General features: G+C 36.8%; 1 protein-coding gene across 1 annotated transcript in view; it reads right to left on the bottom strand.

The window, feature by feature from the left end:
* LOC140954084 (scavenger receptor cysteine-rich domain-containing protein DMBT1-like) overlaps positions 1 to 17,509 on the bottom strand; it is a 34,327-nt gene extending 16,818 nt beyond the window's left edge. Inside the window, exons 1-9 of the mRNA XM_073403485.1 lie at positions 17,459 to 17,509; positions 16,838 to 17,174; positions 10,216 to 10,293; positions 6,670 to 6,814; positions 6,193 to 6,359; positions 4,998 to 5,060; positions 3,622 to 3,684; positions 3,298 to 3,442; positions 2,375 to 2,541 (exon numbers count right to left, since the gene is read on the bottom strand). Coding sequence (XP_073259586.1) covers positions 2,375 to 2,541; positions 3,298 to 3,442; positions 3,622 to 3,684; positions 4,998 to 5,060; positions 6,193 to 6,359; positions 6,670 to 6,814; positions 10,216 to 10,293; positions 16,838 to 17,174; positions 17,459 to 17,485 — 1,192 coding nt within the window. The 5' untranslated portion in view covers positions 17,486 to 17,509. The remainder of the gene's footprint in view (positions 1 to 2,374; positions 2,542 to 3,297; positions 3,443 to 3,621; positions 3,685 to 4,997; positions 5,061 to 6,192; positions 6,360 to 6,669; positions 6,815 to 10,215; positions 10,294 to 16,837; positions 17,175 to 17,458) is intronic.
* Between the last annotated feature and the right edge of the window lie 253 nt (positions 17,510 to 17,762).

Genomic DNA, 17,762 nt, shown 5'->3' with positions numbered 1-17,762 from the left:
CAATACAACAATAACAACAACAACAACAACTAACCATTTTATTTTTTCATTTTAAAACATTTACAAGAAAAGCATAAATTGAAATAGATGAAGCAAAAATTTATAGGGTTGCAACACACGATAATAAAAAGGAAAAATATCATAAATTTAGGAGATAGTGTGATAGAAAAAATGTGATAAAAATAAGTTAATTAATTAATTAATTAAATTAAGCTACAATATAGCAACATAAAAGAAAAACAAACAAAAACGCAAACAAAAACGGTAGCAGAGAATTATTAAGTTTACATTAATAAGGGTAGGTTATTCCACACTGGCCAGCATCAACAGTAAGTTGATAAAATATCTGCCTTCTCGTTTGTTTCAATAGCGTCAAAGAACTGCTTTTTAAATTTCCATCCAGATTATTCCAAACAGAAGCACCAGAGAAGTGAAAATTAAATTTATGTGATTAGTTCTGACCTGATCAATATAATAAGTTGACTTTGACGCTAGCCTAGTACTATACCCATGCTTAGATGATACAAGTAAAAATAAGTTGTTAAAAGCTGTATTTAGTAGATTGTGATGGAATTGAAACATAAAAAGGGCAGTATGAATAGTTACAAGATCCATAAGCTTCATTAAACCTAGCTGTGAAAACAGTGGACTAGAATGAGCATCACGATGAGAATATGTAATTATTCGCACTTCCTTTTTCTGTAAAACTACAACAGGCCGGGTTTAGAGTTGTACCATAAGTATTACCTCAGACAATTAAGCCATAAGTTAGGAAAGGGAACACTAAGGAGTGATACAATTGGATGAGAATATCATTAGTGACCATTTTGCCTGATCTTTCTCGGAACAGACTTTAAATGGGGCGCTGGTATCATTCTTACGAAGAAAAATGTTCCCATAAAAAGACCAGATATGTCGAAGTTTGCATTTCTTCTTTAGCTCATTATATTTGTACAATAGCTCCCTCCTTACTGGAGTAAGACTTTCTTTAATAAAAATCTTGTTATCACCTTGACTGCCCATTAGCCAATGTCTTCGATTGTCAAATTCTTTAACCTCGACTTTGCTTTGTAAAGAGCATCCCCGACACAACGACAAGTAAACTTGACAATTATGGGAGGAACCGCATTTTCACCTTAATTTCATTCTGTGGGATATGGAGATGTCGCTATCTTCAATAGAAACATCAAGGATTGAGCCAACATTTTTAATCATCATTCGATGCAAACGTTTCTTCCTTTTCATTGGCCAAGAGCCCACCCTTGACCTGCAAAAAACTGCCTACAAATAATGGTGTGCTCATGCGCAATGCCGTCCAACTGTGTTTGGCTGCAAATAATATTCTGTACATGCGTAAAGGAAACCGTGCTTTTCTCCTTCTTGCGATCGCTCTTGCGTGAAAATGGCAGATAGCTTAGCTTCCCGAGGATATTCATTAAAAAAAAACAAACTCGGTGATCGAATGATAAAACAATTATATCGTGATTTGTCAGTGTCTCGCAGATCAATTATTTTGTTCAACCTTGTCCAATAATTGCTAACAATTTGATTTGAATCCTCTTGTGCTGAAAGTTATTTTCATGCTTATTTTCATTACCTAACGGCCCTTGGATGTAAAAAAAAATTGAAAATACAAAAATACAAAAAAACAGAAACGCCATCCGAAGAGCAAAAGACGCAATGGGAAATAGAATACAAAGGGAATTATCATTTTATATGATGTGAGGTCTTTGTTTGTCTTCTCCCAGTGCGTCCGTAGGTCTACAGCATGGTGGTTTCGTGAACCGCCAATGGCCAGATTCAAAGAACCTACATTTGTATTTGGTGGAGACGTATTTCGGATGTGTACATAAATTGCTGAAATCTTGAGGCTATAACTTTCTTTCCCTAGAAGATATTTGTCGCAAAATTTTAACAAGAAATAATGTGTTTAATTATGATAATTTATTGCTTGATTGCTTCCATGGTTACTGGTCACGTGATTTCTATTGGCCTTTTGGAGAATATATATATATATATATGTACATTTAAACTTATCACAAGCATGCACTCTTCCAGCCCTTCTTAAAAATCATATAAATTGAACACAATTGAAGACAAAACATTTCCTTTTTCGATGACACCCGTTTTTTTCTAGACCAGGTTTTGTCTACTCTATTTTGATATAGATGTTATTTGCACTAGTTCAGACTTATCTTAAACAGTTTCTAGGGTGAAAAAAGCGAAGTCAGCTATAACTATGCATAATAATGTTATATTATATTTTATTTTACTTTTAACTTTAAATATTATACCGTTTAAGCAAACAACACAAACAAAATGCATGTAAATGGTTGAACTAATAATTGAAGAAAGGCGTTGTAAATGCACTAACTGTAAAAAAAGAATCTCAGCAGAAACCCTCTATATCCCACACTTCCGTCAGAATGAAAAGACAACACGGCATAACGTCCAGTAACGTCAACAATTTGTCCAGACTGCCCACCACTGTATCTTCCAAAGTTCTGATTGTTTTCGTTTTTTATCGTCAGGTAATCAAATCTAGAACAACATTTAAAGAAGAAGTTATATTGTTATTGAAATATAGTCAATTTTTACTCAAAGCTCGTATAAATCAAGGTAATCGTGATGTAAAATTCAATTTGTGTATAAAAGGATGCTTAAGAAGCTAATTATTTGTAAAAAAAAAAAAAATCCCAGAGAAATGAAAACTTTTGAAAATTGTACCCATCATCTGTCATTTGGTAATTTTTTAATTTTTTTTTTAATTTTTCCTTTTTTTCCCGCTTCAAATAAGGACCTTAAAATGTCTGGATCACATTAGCAGTTATAATAAATTTGATTGAATAATGCTAAATTAAGTGTACTATCATAATTATATTTAATCAGTGAAAAATGGTAATAAAACCCCTCATAAGAAAAATGCAAATTTTGAAAAACATGGTCGTTAAAATTAGGTTGCCACGGTAAGTGGAGAACGTTAATGTTAACGTTACGACGACGTTACAAAGTTCTCACATAAGTTTTAGGAAAATTCGCCATGACTGGCGGTCAAAGCTTAAACGGTTTTTTAAGTTATTCAACTTTAACGTTTTGAGGGCCCTATAAAACCAGTACTCCCCCTAGTCTGAATAGCTTTAAGCTTGTAAGTTTCCTAAACGATTACCGATCTCCAGAATCGACTAAGGTATACCCACCTGGCTTATGTAAGAAAAATATAATGACATTATAGTGTTACAGATTAAGATTTGTGGTGGCAAAAAGCTGGTTATTAATTTCTGTAAAACAAGTCCTTACCCAGATTCCAGGAGAAAAGAACTGAAGTTGATTCTCATTACCATTCCGTGAGGAATTTGTACCCGATAGACGCAATTCATGTTATTTGGATATCTGCTAGGATATCTTGGACTTTTGAGGGTGTTGTTTACAACAGCTCCACACCCTGTTATTATAAACACGAATGACAGATTACGACTTGTGAGTGAATTCTATAAATCAGTTAATATTATCTCAATAAAAACGAACACTATTGTTTCTAAAAAAGGATGCTTAGTTTTGAAAGTCGAGTAACTTCTATCAATGTACGGCCGCATTAGTTATTTTCATGCTTATTTTCATTACCTGACGGGCCCTGGGTTGTCAGCGGTGGATAATATGTAGTTGGCGGTGGGTTTGTGGCATTTCCTGTGGGACAGCAGAAAAAAAATGATCAGGGGTTAATGCAATACAACAATAACAACAACAACAACAACAACTAACCATTTTATTTTTTCATCTTAAAACATTTACAAGAAAAGCATAAATTAAAATAGATAAAGCAAAAAACTACTCAGAATGGCAAAAATTTTATGGTTACAACACACGATAATAAAAAGGATAAATATCATAAATTTAGGAGATACTGTGATAAAAAAAGTGTGATAAACATAAGTTAATTAATTAATTAATTAATGTAATTAAGATAAAATAGAACAACATAAAAGAAAAATAAACAAAAACGCAAACAAAAACGGTACCAGAGAATTATTAAGTTTACATTAATAAGGATAAGTTATTCCACATTGGTCAGCAACAACAGTAAGTTGATAAAATATCTGCCTTCCCGTTTGCTTCAATACTGTCAAAGAACTGCTTTTTAAATTTCCATCCAGATTATTCCAAACAGAAGCACCAGAGAAGTGAAAATTAAATTTATGTGATTAGTTCTGACCTGATCAATATAATAAGTTGACTTTGACGCTAGCCTAGTACTATACCCATGCTTAGATGATACAAGTAAAAATAAGTTGTTTAAAGCTGTATTTAGTAGATTGTGATGGAATTGAAACATAAAAAGGGCAGTATGAATAGTTACAAGATCCATAAGCTTCATTAAAGCTAGCTGTGAAAACAGTGGACTAGAATGAGCATCACGATGAGAATATGAAATTATTGGCACTGCCTACAACAGGTTTTAGAGTTGTACCATAAGTATTACCTCAGACAATTAAGCCATAAGTTAGGAAAGGGTACACTAAGGAGTAATACAATTGGATGAGGATATCACTGGTGACCATTTTGCATGATCTTTCTCGGAGCAGACTTTAAATGGGGCGCTGGTATCATTCTTACGAAGACAAATGTTCCCATAGAAAGACCAAATATATCGAAGTTTGCATTTCTTCTTTAACTCATTATATTTGTGAAATAGCTCCCTTCTTGCTGGAGTAAGACTTTCTTGAATAAAAATCTTGTTATCACCTTGACTGCCCATTAGCCAGTATCTTCGATTGTCAAATTCTTTAACCTCGACTTTCCTTTGTAAAGAGCATCCCCGACACAACGATGAGTAAACTTGACAATTATGGGAGGAACCGCATTTTCACTTTTCATTCAGTCTGAGGGATATGGAGATGTCGCTATCTTCAATAGAAACATCAGCGTTCGAGCCAACATTTTTAATATTTCGATTTGAATCCTCTTGCGCTGAAAGTTATTTTTATGCTTATTTTTATTACCTGACGGGTTCTGGGTTGTCAGCGGTGGATAATATGTAGTTGGCGGTGGGTTTGTGGTATTTCCTGTGGGAAAGCAGAAAAAAAAAAATGAACAGTGCTAGATGCATGCACCCTACCTGAGTGTAGGTTTTTTTTTTTTTTTTTCTTGCTTGCCTGCCTCTCCTAGGATTTTCGTACATCTAAAAACTGATATAATTGCCCCTTTTTAACGGATTTTATACCCTGTAATAAATAATAATAGTAATTATAATAATAATAATAATAATGAAAACGGCCATTTGGAGAGCAAACTACGCACCGGCAAATAGAATACAAAGGGAATTATCATTTTATATGATGTGAGTTTATTGTTTGTCTTCTCCAAGTGCGTCTGTAGGTCTACAGCATGGTGGTTTTGTGAAACGCCAATGGCCAGATTCAAAGAACCCACATTTGTGTTTGGTGGGGATGATGTCGGTTACGTGCATATATTGCTGAACTCTTAATGGGGCTAGCTGTAAATTTCTTACTTTCCCTAAAAGATATTTCCCGGAAAGTCTTAACAAATACTAGTGTGTTTAATTATGGCAATTTCTGGCTTGATTGCTTCCCTGGTTACTGGTCACGTGATTTCTATTGACCTTTAAAGAGAGAGAGAGAGATAAAAAACAAAAACAAACTTAAAAATCATCTAGAAATTGCAAAAAAATATATGTATCGAGGAGATAGAAATAAAAACGGAAAGTTTTACTTCATCTCCTAGGATTTACATAGCGATGTCTGAAGACATCGACGCAGCACTGGCCACTCAGGTCCGACAGCTTTTTTAGGCCCGGTTTTATCTACTCTACTTCGATAAAGATGTTATTTTCACTAGTTTAGATTTATCTTATACTGTTTCTGATCAAGAGCAAAAAAAAGGGACGTCAGTTTTAACTGTGTATAATTATGTTCTATTTTTAACTATCTGATTTTATTTTTGGCCTTTAATATTATATTAAGCATACCACACAAAAAATGAATATCAATCAGTTGAACTAATGTTTAAGGTAGGCATTGTTTCAACCTCGTTCCCAGGGTTCTCTCCTACACTTCCCTGCAGAGCAAGCTAACATGGGTAGGAGAGAGAACCTGGGAACGAGGTTTGGCGTTGTTTGTGATAAAAATGATTAAAACAAAAAAAACAAAAACAAAAAACAATTGTAAATGCACTAACTGTAAAAATAGAATCTCAGCACATATCCAGGCTTTGTAATACTTCCGTCCGATTGAAAAGACAACACAGCATATTGTCCAGTAACGTCAACAAATTTTCCATACAGCAAACCAGTGTATCTTCCAAAGGTCTGATTGTTTTCGTTTTTGATCGTCAAATAGTCATATCTAGAACAAGAAGTTATATTCTTACTGGAATATATTCAATTTTACTTAAAACTCGTATGAATAATCGAGGAAATCAGTTTTGAAGCTCTTTAACTTCAGAGTTTTGGGGGCCCAGTGAAACCAGTACTCTCCCTCCCCAAGTCTAAATAGCTCTTAACTTATTATAAAAAATGATCTTCGACACCTGAAGCTTTTTAGTATCCCAAATGATTACCGATCTCTAGAATCGACTAAGGTAAACCTTCCTAGCTTATGTAAGAAAACTATAATGACATTATTAAGAAATCATGTAGATAAAGCAAGTCCTTACCTAGATTCCAGGTAAAAAGATCTGAAGACGATTCTCAATATCATTCCGAGAGGAATTTGTACCCGATAGACGCAATCCATGTTATTTGGATATCTGCTAGGATATCCTGGACTTTTGAGGGTGTTGTTTACAACAGCTCCACACCCTGTTATTATAAACACGAATGACAGATAACGACTTGTGAGATGATTCTATAAATCGCTTAAATAGTATCTCATTAAAACGAACACGATTATTAAAAAAGGATATTTAGCTTTGACAGTCAAGTACGTAATATCCGAACAAAATATAAAAGGAGATATTCTCCTCTTATGCTTCTACGCTCTTTTTTTACTCTTATATTTTACGAGGAAAACTTATATTCAGTTGATGATCAGATATGATACATGCGTAGAAATGAAAGCTAGGGCAACACATCAACTCCATGAGGTGTAACCCTCTCGGTATAATGGAACCTGGTCGTCAAATGTCTTAAATGCAAAGAGACGTAATAATAGGCGGGATCTCCAGTTATGTATTATTTAAGCGAAAACGTTTTCCATTTTTATGTAACCTGATATAAACGGGAGAGGGGTTGGGAGAATTCGAGACAGTTATTCAAACCCGAGAGGAAGTCGAGGGTATTCATAACTATCGAGAATTTTGCCAACCGCATGTTACTAAAATGGAGAACAGGGAACCGGGAGCGGGGAACGGGGAACGTAAGTCTGGAAACGAGTAGTCAGCGGTAAGCCCCACAAAAATCCTAAATGGCCCGTTAAGGATCAAGAAACCGATAAGATCGATGATAGAGAAGCGTGGCTATTTTACTTGAACTATCTGCTCTTGAAGTGCTTAAAATAATATGCGGAGGCAATAATTTCATGTCGACATTTTCTACCTTTTGCGTTTTACTTAACATATCCAGGGGTGTGGGCCCGCCTCGAAACAACAACAACAACAACAAAAGACAAACCCGTAGGAAAAAAATATGCTCCAAAAGCAGTTGAAAGAATATGTAGTCGGGAGAAAAACTCGCAAAGCACAGCCACATATCTTGAACTCAAGCGAATATATACTGTCTAGCCCACCAAAGAATGAACGACTTTTCCTTGATAGGTAACATACATCGAAGCAGCGAGGTATCCCGTGTGCAGACGTCTCCTATTTCCTTAGACAGAGATTACTGGTTTGAAAAATCTTATTGATCATTTTATCACCAAATTTCCAAAACTACTTTAACAATCTGGTTCTGCTATTACTATTATTAGATCTACTACACTGCAAGAATTCACGATTTTCATCGAAGTGTTTCACTACTAATACATGAAAATCAAACAATTTCAGTTTATTTTGTGAAACAATTGTTTCAGGTCAATTTGCCAGTATGACCCAAAATGGAACCTGATTCACTCAGTTTCCTAACTCTAATCACTAAACCTCAGAGTCATTCGGCGGCCATTTGTAGTTCTGCAAAAAAAACCCACGACCCTTTCCTGCATTAAAACCATTGGATTGCATTGCATGCACTAATTCTCACTCACCGCAAATCCTCAGTTACCTCCTCCCCCCCCCCCCCCCATAAGGGGGGAATCTGTCATCTGTTTCAGCGATTTATTCATATTGTAAAGAGGGTGTATTTAAAAGTTAAAAGAGATGCAGCATTCTTACTTGTGAAAGGGGTACTATTTTTCACTAGAGGGTTTACATGCAAATAATACAACTTGCACTTACTTCTCACCATAGGTTTGTTGATATACTATTATTAGATTTACAGTTTTTATCTCATCGCCAACATGTCTTAATTTGGGCTTGAGAAAAAGGACATGTTTAGTAAAACATAGGTGAAAAATGTCGTGAAGTTAAGCTTATCTGACCTCCTCATTATTCAAGCACCTCATGAGCATATAGTTCAAGTAAAATAGCGACGTTGATCCTTGATCCTTATCGGCCATTTTTGATTTTTACGGACTACCTCTGACTACTCGTTCCCAGACTTCTGTTCCCGCCCCCGGCTCCCGGCTCCCGACGTTTCCAAACCTTTTCAACATCTTTAAAATGAAAAAGCGCTTGCCAGTTTTCGCGCTTAAAGTCAGGTGGTTTCCCGATAGACGGGGCGTACAATCACTTTTCACTAGTGAAAATTTACCGTCGCTGATTGGCTGTGTCTAAAAACAGTACAATTTTTTCATCACTGTCATTCTGTGAGTAAATCTTAGTACTTATAATAGACTACGAGTAGTCCCCTATTTTCCCTCAGGGAAAGTAGAGCGAGCGAAACGCGAGCGCGCGTGAAAATCACCCCACGCGAGAAAAGGCGACATGCGGCGGGGAGAGAGAAAAATGAGGGACTACAGACAAAGCCCAAACTTTTGAACTTATGCGTTGCTCTCACAACGCAAAACTCTGATTGGCTCTTCCATGGAAATCTGTCAACATATGTCAAAAAAGCGCTAGCCGCTATCAACACTCGACATAATCACAATTTACACAACAAATACCTAGAGCAGAACAAATAACTAGAGTTGCTCTTGTAGAAGCAACTAAGAAGAAAGCCAACCCGGCAACTGATGAGGTTCGCATGGAGAACCGAAACCATGGTCTTGCCTGATCACAAGGTGAGAATAACAGAACAGTCGCAAGGCTGTTAAGCTTATTCAAAAGTTATCACCGAGGGAGGAACTACGCACTCCAGTCCAAAGACTCACGTTATCTCCAGAAAAACAAGCGGCAGTCAAAACTCATGAGCAGTCATGACTGAGTCACATCCCAATTCTCCATAGTTGATGTAGTTTTAGTTTACGCTGCAATCCATTCTTTGAGATTTGGATATCACTATCCTTCTTACTCTACGTGACAAAAAATCGCAGGAAACCTTCACATTCACGGCCAAAAAGAAAATCGCTTAAAATTATTCAGATCCAGGAGGCAATCTCCGAAGAAATTAGGCAACCCAAGACCCATATTTAGCCGCATTGAAGAGCCTTACTTCTCAAAAGAGGTCAAAGAAAATGCTCTTGCATGGGAGGGCAAATCATGCCATAAACAATAACCGCAGAAAATTAATATGCGTGTCACGACCTCTCAGTATGAAATAAGCGGCAAAAATCACATTTGCTCAGTCAAAAAGTTTTTCTCCAGAGCATAATCTACCCGTCAGAAAAAAAATTCATAGGAACAAGCAGCAGTTTGGCATCAGTAAGAGTCGTGTGTTGCCTACCCTCTCAAGTTCTTCACACGAAACAGCCGTTTTCTTTTGCTTGCAATAAATATCCCCGCAGTTTACCGATGACAAGAGCAATGATAGCTCAGTGAGGGAAGGAATCCCATTGGATGCGCTTAATTAATTTTGAAGGGGATACGAAATCAGTCGGCCGCGAAGGGTCAAAAGCTTGGGCTTCGCCTGTAGTCCCTCATTTTTCTCTCTCTCCGCCGCGTGTCGTATTTTCTCGTGTGGGGTGATTTTCACGCGCGCTCGAGTTTCGCTCGCTCTACTATCCCTGAGGAAAAATGGGGGACTACTCGTAGTCTATACTTATAATTATAATAAATTAAAATATCTTTCACCTGAAGGGCTCTGAGTGGTGAACGGTGGATGATAAGTTGTCGGCGGTGGGTTTGTCCATGGAGGCAAGGTTACGTTTCCTATAAAGCACGACAAGTGCAAAATGCAAGTTATAAGAAATTTCCCCTGATATTTAATCAGATTTAGAGTAAATTTCATTTACTTGTATATTTAGAGAAATGGATGCAAAAGCCTTAAAATACAATGTTAACTTCCACAACTGTTGTTTTGATAAAGTTGTGCGAATCAAGTAATGGTTTACATCGGCTATATGACTGAAAATACACAAATAAATGAATAAATAAGTAAATAAAGATATCCCTGGTAAATAAATAAAATTAACTGTCATATGCTTGTAAAACCCTTAAGTAAAGTTATTTTGATTTTGTAGTTGTTAGTAACTTCCTCAGGGATGTATTCGGGATATACTACGCCTGTCGCTTATACCCCCTTGAAAGGCCTCTATATTGAGGACATTTTAAATGATGAGATTGTGAGTAGTGATAAGGCTATATTACGTACCTATTTTACTAGCCAAAGCCCGGAACCTAAATTTCTGACCTCAATATCGTAAAACCAAGTTTTCTCGGCTCTGACATATGAGAAAGTACCCTTACCCTGCCGACGCGTAAAGGCAACAATGAAAGTGTATCAAATTAAAGTAGTGAAGAGATCACGGCCCGAATGCTAGGCAATTATATTTATAACATAACAAAAGTAAATCGCGCTCTCTGATTGGTCAGTTAGCCAGTACCATTTGACCGTGGGTGCACGCCAAGTAACTGAGCTAGCGCGGTAAAATTTAGGTAAATTCAACAAATCTCCTCTCCTGACGGTAAAATACACCGATAAAATGCACAGATGAGAAGTGGAAGTCGGAGAACATACTAAGCTGTCGTTTTGAAGGAAAAAAGACAAAAGATCAAGCGACAAATTTGCCCTGGATGAATTAATCACTGTTTTCCTCGGGCCTAGAATCGGCTGAATATAAAATCGAGCGAGTTAAGATTTAAGGTTCATTTTGTGTGTTTTTTTTATGGAAGAGAAAGTCTGTTTGAAATGTAAATTTAGCAATTAGCATTGTGTTATTGACTTTTTGGCCAAGCTGATGCTAAATATTATGTAATAGCAAATATTTTAGGAAACAAGCTCAAATTCGAGACAGCTTTGTTGTGAAGTTTTTATCGCATCGATGAAAAATTTTAGTTGAGTTTAAACGGGCACATTACGCTGGAATAAGCGAATTTCATTTGAGTACAGAAACATTTGGGTTTTCAAATAAATGTTTCAAAAAATAACTTCTGTGTGTATTATTTTGTTCCTCAGTGTTCATTCATAACAGTCGTTCAGAGAACGGTCGAAAAACAACAGCTTCAGCGCCGGGTGTGTGTCGGCGAATTTCAGTTTCAACTTTGACTTTCATAGATGGATTTCCCCAGACAGATCTCGATACAAAGCTAGTTAATTTCTTTTTAAAATTAGTGTTACCTGTTATTCTAAAGGAATTACAGTCAAATTTTCCTATTTCTCCTTTACGTTTATTTCAAAAATTGTCGCATAAATAAGCTCGATAATTATTTCATTTATTTAGTTTTAGCTTATTTTTAGAGTCTTTTTAGTTGGTGTTTATAGTTGCATCTATAGTTTTCCCTGAAAATTTTTACCCTAATATTAAGAGCGAGTAGACAGATGCCATTTAGAATAACAACGAAAAACGTTTTGCAATTTACCTGACGACGGAGAACGATTGATTCAGCGAAACAAAAACTCAAAGGCAAGTTTTTGAAAAACATAGAACATGATTTGTTTACGCGCGGGAAGATGGTAGCATACATGAACTCGTACCGATGACTCAACCGAAGGCAAATGGAAGATAATGTTTTTCTCTTTTGATTATGTTATAAAAGAAATGGTAAACGTTGCAGCTGTGCAACCATGGAGTTATGGATGCACTTGGGAGGTTTGCTAAGTACTCAAGAAGCTAGAGTCGCACTCGGCTATCGCCTCGTAAGACTCTTACGCTTCTTTCGTGCTTAGCAACCTCCCGCGTGCATCCATAACTCCATGGTTGCAAGCTGCACGTTTACCATTTCTTAAATATCTTTCATTACTTTTTTTTTTTCATTGTATGCCGCTATTAGCGGAGCTCTGGCGCGCGAAGCACGCCTGCGAGCACCATGGGTAAGTACAGTAAATCTACCCATCCCAGAAAATTTGGTAATCACGTGACCGTACACCACCCGCCCGCCCGTCGGCCCGCCCGCTGCCCGTCCGTCCGCACCACAGGTATACCAATGTTTACTCTCACACTTTCTAGCTACTTTGGGAGCCCAGGAAAAGCTCATTGCACATCAATGTTGTCATCAATTGACAGCTGTCAAAACAGGGTATCCGCTGACCACCATGGTCACGTGTTGGTCACGCTCCACGTCCAATTTTTATGCTCTGATTGGTTAAAATTTGACATGTGAGTTCATGCGTAAAATTTATGCAGCATCTTGAAAGTTGTTTACTTTGACAGCTGAAGCTGACAGAGTTTTGAGTCAACTTGTGATGTGATGTGTTTAACTGTTATTTTCCACCAAATACAGCTGCTATCAAGCGTGTTCTCTTATTCGTGGCTGGTTTGTTTATTGGGTTTTTGGTTGAGAAATGCGTCGCTTGTCAAAGCCGATAATCCGATTTCGGATGGCATCGTTTTTGTTTTTCACCTTGCTTGATGCGTACGAGAATTATAAAGGTTCAAGCGATCCTTGCCTTACTTGATAGCTTTCAGCAGCTGAATCTCGAAATATGGTAAGCCTGATTAATTATTGTATTTATAGCGGAGCTGCTTGCGCGCGCAAAACGCGCGCGAGCGGAGCACCATAACTAAGATAATTTGGTAAACTATCCATCCGAGAAAGTTTGGTTATGACGTCAGCGTACGTCCGTCCGTATGGACTTTCCGGGTAGTGGAAAGTAGTCCGCATGGACCCTTGGGGTAGGGGAAAGTAGAGATTTTTTGGCGGGAAATCGCGTGGCGCAACGTCGCGCAATTATTTCGCTCAACTGGTTTTGAAAAAATAAATTTCAAAGCAACTTAGGAAAAAGATTTTTTGACAAAGCGTTTATAACTTTCTATTACAACTTACGAAAGAAACAACAGCAGAGAGATTTTAGCGTGTAGACGACAGGTTTTAACCAAAGAGCAAAGAGAAGATGAACGGCAGAGAGCAAGAGTCAACACGCGTAGAGCAAGCGAAGACGATCGCCAAAGAGAGGGCGTTAGAAGTAGAAGAAGAAGAAAAAATTTTAGCGAAGAAGGTCGGCAAGTAGAAAGAGTCAGGGTGAGAAGAACGAGAGAAAACTATAGTGAAAAACGCCGGCAAGCACAACTAGAGAGCTAGAATGAATAGACAAAGGCAACGCGAAAGAGAAATACAAAGGCAAAGAGAACGGCAGCAAAATAATGATATGATGACAGAAAGTGTTGTGTTAATGTCACTATGGCCCCGCACTATTAACATTTTGAATTCAAACTGATCTCGGACGCGAAAATTCAGCCAGTCATTTAAAAATACAAGCAAGGGAGACAGAAGCTTTTCACTTTTCTCACCATAGTCACGCGTTCATCACGCTCTAAGACCGTCCAATTTTTATGCTCTGATTGGTCAAAATTTGACAGGTGTGTTCATGCAGAAAATTTATACAGCATCTTGAAACTTGTTCACTTTGACAGCTGAAGCTGACAGAGTTTTTTGTCATCTTGTGATATTTTTTTACTGTCTTTTTTCACTGGATGCGCAAAATGAAATACAGCTGCTATCAACAGTCTTCTGTTATTCATGGCTGGTTTGTTTATTGAATTTTTGGTTGAGAAATGTGCCGCTTGTCAAAGTTGGAAATCCGATTTCGGATGACATCGTTTTCGTTTTGCTGGATGCGGGTTGAAAAGTCCCTCAAGCGATTCTGGCCTTACTTGATAGCTTTCAGGAGCTGCATCTCGAATGGTAAGCCTCAGTATTATTGTATTCGGTGTATGTGTCTGTTGTTTAACATCTAATTTCATGAAGTCGAGCGCAGTTTATGAGGCTAGTTTATGCACGTTTGTATTAAGATCTGAGACAATGATCTAATCTAGTATGAGGTTTGATATAAGCTTACAGACCTTTAAAAAGCCTTTAGTCGATATTTTCTCTCCGCAAATAGAAAGAAAAAACGATCCGAAGAGTAATTAGTTATAATTTTGATCTAATCTAGTATGAGGTTTGATATAAGCTTACAGACCTTTAAAAAGCCTTTAGTCGATATTTTCTCTCCGCAAATAGAAAGAAAAAACGATCCGAAGAGTAATTAGTTATAATTTTGGCTGTAGAAAGAAAACTTTGAGCAATTTTCTTGCCTCCAGTTCATCTTTGAAAACAATAAACACCAGGAAGCCGGCTAAAAGCTTTATAAGCTTAAGCTTGAAGACTCAGGATTTTTAGAGACGCTTTAATACTAGTCTTCGTGAATGAAAATTGTTGTCTCTGTAAGTGTTTCACCGAATTACATTTCTTTTATTGATTGTTAGGAGTCTCTTGCAATTTTAATCGCTTTGCCGTTTGTTTTCAGTCGTTCATAAACATCGCTTGCAGGAGTACTCAAAATGCCGCGCGTATCAAACGCTTTTTAAGATTACACACCGCCGGTTATAAAACCATTAAATAAAAAAAAAATAAACACGATAAATTCTTTATTATGTTGAAGCGTAACTCTTTTAATGTTCATTGAAAATTTGGCGCTTGTCAAAAGTGAGAACCGGCTGGCCGTATAGGTGATTTTGTAAATTTTTTGAACGGTTTTGCTAAAAGCCCACGCGTACTTCGTGCGGTTCTGAATATTGAATGAGTGCAATTTGTCTTGAAAAATTGTGAAATACTGCATTTTGTCTGAGGTCTGTATGATAAAAAGAGCGCCTCATATTACTGTTTCACATCAGATGTGATGTATAAAAAGTATGAAATGTTGGTTTACACGCACCCAGAGTTGTTGGCAAGATTTTGTTAAGTAAACTTGTCGAACGCAAAAAAATCGGCCTGATTTCTTTTCCAAGAATTCGTTTTCCAGGCCTAATCTACTGTGATCAAGAGCCATTATGGCTCTTAAACGTGATCGAAGATGATTGCTATTTTTTGGGTGTATATATACGGCTATCAATTCGATGTAAGATTTTTTTTCACTCTAAAATCACTCAGCCTTAGCTTTCCCTAAAAAGTCACATGTGCCCTTAAGTTAACTGATTTGTGGATTACAATTTTATTGTTTGATTTAAATTATAAATTTATTAATGGGAGCTTCGCTTTTAGCCCTAGCTAAATCTATATATTATCTAATTTCATGAAGTCCAGCGGCGCAGATTATGAAGCTAGTTTATACACGTTTGTATTAAGATTTGACTGAGACACTGATCTGACCTAGTATGAGGTTTGACATATGCTTAAGCTTACAAAACTTTAAAAAGCCTTTAGTCGATATTAATTCACCGTAAATAGAAAGAAAAAACTTTCCGAATAATATTTAGTTATAATTTTGGCTGTAGAAAGAAAGCTTTGAGCGATTTTCTTGTCTTGAGTTCATCTTTAAAAAAAGCAAACACCGGGAAACCGGCGGCTTAAAACATAAACTTAATCTTTAAGCTTACTAGTAAAGACTTGAGGATTCTTAGAGACACTTAAATACTCATTTGCTTTCGTGAATGAAAATTGTTGTCTCTGTAAATGTTCTACCGAATTATATTTCGTTATTGATTGTTGGTAGTCTCAAAAGTGTAATTTTCATCGCTTTGCCGTTTGTTTTCAGGCGTTCATAAACATCGCTTGCAGGAGTACTCAAAATGCCGAGCGTATCAAACGCTTTTTAAAATTACACATCGTTATAAAACCATTAAGAAAAAAAAGACTCAATAAATTCTTTATCACGTTGAAGCGTAACTCTTCTAAAATTTCTTCGCAAATTTGGCGCTTGTCAAAAGTTAGAACCGGCTGGCCGTATATTTGATTTTGGACATTTTTTGAACGGCTTCGCTGATTAAAAGTCCACGCGTGCTTCGATGGTCCTGAGTATTGAATGCATGCAATTTGTCTTGAAAAATTGTGAAATACTGCATTTTGTACGAGGACTGTATGATAAAAAAAGCGCTTAATAGTACTCTTTCTCTCAGATGTGGTGTATAAAAATAAATAAATAATTAAAAGAATGGTTTTCACGCACCCAGATTTATTGGCAAGAATTTGTAAACTTGTCGAACGCAAAAAAATTCGGCCTGATTTGTTTTCCAAGAATTTGTTTTCCACGCCTTATCTACTGTGATCAAGAGCCATTATTGCTCATGAATGTGACCGAAAAATTGTTTTTTTTGGCTGTACATATAAGGCTATATCAACTCGATGCAAGGTTTGTTTCACTCCAAAATCACTTAGCTTTTCCCTCAAAAGTCACATGAATGTGCCCTTAAGTTAACTGATTTGTGGAATACAAAATTACTGTTTGATTTAAGTTATAAATTTATCAATGGGAGCTTCGCTTTTAGCTGTGGCTAAATCTATATATTATACCACGACATTACGAAAAATGATAAAAAAAGAGAGAGAGATAGGATACCTCCTCCACCTTGCCCATTGCAAAGATCTCCATAGCAACAGTTCAATGAGCATGAGAGTAGGGTTCCATTTGATTGAGATATGGAGCTGTTCACTAGGCCACAGACATAGCTTGCGTTGCACTGATGGTTACATATCGAGCAGTTTTTCAAGGCTGCTGAAGAATGAATCCCCATTATGTTGGATGTAACGTTCATAGCTACACAAGAGTCGTAATAGGGTCCGCATTGAATTATGGAAGGGTTGCTGCATGTTTGGCTCGAGCCTGGATACTCTAGGCATGAATAACAGCTTATACCCTCAGCTGGTGGAAGGCTGGCAAGGAAACTGCACAGAATCTGCAGTGCAACAACATGACGTTCTGATAGTTTAGTTACAAAGAAAGAAGGAAAGACCCTTTTCCTTTTTTGGCGGCCAAAGGGGCAAATAGTAAGAAAATTTGGTCAAACTTCATGTACCGGACACAGATAAAAAATATATATATATCAATTGTATAGACTTAGAAGGAAATCTGCGTCAAGAATGCTGACTAAAAATGTTCAGATAATTGGAATTCATTGAAAATCAGCAGGAGAGAAGAAGAGAGGGTTATAAACTACAGGATCAGTTACTCTGTACCCACCAAGGCCAATATCATCTTGAGGGCCATGGAGTATACTCTTGTTATTACCTGGTGAAAAGTCCAAGTGATTAACCCAATACAAAGCGGGTGATTTATAGAATACTTGATAGTAGCAGGGGATTTAATTTGCGGAGTTAAAAGGCAAACAAAAAGTTTAATTAACTTTTAAATGGGAAATTTTTTGTTATTTTTGCTGAGATGATTAAAAAGGAACGCCGTTTCCAAGCAATTAACATGGTTCTTAAAATCTCAGACAAGTCGTCGTCAGAACATAAGTCATGAAAACTAAGCAATTGCTGTAATT

The sequence above is a fragment of the Porites lutea genome, chromosome 12 (assembly GCF_958299795.1).
Source record: "Porites lutea chromosome 12, jaPorLute2.1, whole genome shotgun sequence".
NCBI lineage: Eukaryota > Metazoa > Cnidaria > Anthozoa > Scleractinia > Poritidae > Porites > Porites lutea.
This window is presented reverse-complemented; position numbering and strand designations above follow the sequence as displayed.